This window comes from the organism of the source record quoted next, assembly GCF_019968955.1.
Source record: "MAG: Porospora cf. gigantea A chromosome Unknown PgA_NODE_12121_length_1082_cov_397.91, whole genome shotgun sequence".
NCBI lineage: Eukaryota > Apicomplexa > Conoidasida > Eugregarinorida > Porosporidae > Porospora > Porospora cf. gigantea A.
In genome coordinates this window covers 1-1082 of record NW_027151334.1, presented here as the reverse complement: position 1 = coordinate 1082, position 1082 = coordinate 1, and the positions used below count along the sequence as shown (strand labels likewise).

Here is a 1082-nt window from a genome sequence, read left to right as displayed (position 1 = left end):
ATTTCTTCCATGAGTTATCGTGTCACGAACATTCACGTAGGAGGGACAACAGCGAGCGCCTAGCTGCCTGGAGCGCATCATCGCAGGCGACCAGCGAGTCCACCAGGCAAGCCATGTCGTCTGCGCATTTAAGAGTCTCTCCAAGGTTGTCGACGGCCTCGCGCTGCTGCACATGCACTGCCCCCACGGCAGTCTTCAGCTCGACTGGTATCTGCACGTTCAAGCGGCGGTTATGTGAGAGAACAGAACACCAGGAGTCGTTCGGCGTCTCCAGGCAGGCATCAAAGACGGCGTTGACCAGTTCAGGAGGGGCGTGCGCCAGTAATACCTGCATGAGACCAGACTTGAGAGACATACTCTGAGGAACTGTGGGCTTCGCGATTGCACCTCCAGCAACACGTCCTCGATCGGCAGCTTGCTGAACTTCAGGAGGCAATCCTCGCGCGAGACCGGCGCAGTCGGGTCCGTGGCAGAGACGACCTGTGCCACCTGGTCCCAGTCGTCGTTCTGGTGTACTGCACGCACCAGCGCCTGCAGACGCGTCTCGTTCCACTGGGTTTCCTTGACCACCCGGGTGAAAAATTCCTTGGGAATGTACATCGTGCGACCTGAGTCATAGCAGTCGGAGCAGATCGTCAGCGGCATGGTTGGAACAGGCGGCACGTACACAGTCTTCCCCACCTGCTGCCGGCATGAAAAGCACAGCTCTGCCGCGTCCGACTGCGGAAGGACAGCCATCTTCTTGAAACCAGGAGGTCGAGATTTCGCGTGTTGGTTGATAACTCCTGTGTATTCCATGAGAGAGAATATCCGCAGCAGCAGGCTGCAGTCGCCACCGATCCGCTTGCGGACACCGGTGAACGTCAGATAGCGCGAGGGGTTAGCCTGATAGAGCTGCAAGATAGTTTCTCGTACCTGAAGGTACAAGGGCTGGTACACGCCACAGCAGTATTGGCCTAGTAGCCGCCGCTCCAGATCGGACACGGCGTCGGGTTCCCACCATGCAGGCAGTGTAGGCGGTGCCGGTTCCGGCAATTCTACCGGCGGGAGCTCGACGCAACCTTCAGGTGGCTCCTGAAATT

The 1082-nt window shown here is 58.4% G+C and overlaps 1 protein-coding gene across 2 annotated transcripts; it reads right to left on the bottom strand.

The window, feature by feature from the left end:
* Nucleotides 1–22: 22 nt before the first annotated feature.
* KVP18_000321 (uncharacterized protein) lies at nt 23–1082 on the bottom strand (the record flags this gene model as incomplete). Of its 2 annotated transcripts, XM_067954547.1 has the most annotated exons (3): nt 23–328; nt 358–885; nt 916–1082. In XM_067954547.1, coding segments are annotated over 3 exons (1001 nt in total), but the record flags the coding sequence as incomplete, so codon positions are not given. The 2 variants fall into 2 exon arrangements, with proteins under 2 accessions (XP_067813384.1, XP_067813385.1); XM_067954548.1 differs by lacking the exon at nt 916–1082 and having other exon boundaries at nt 220–798.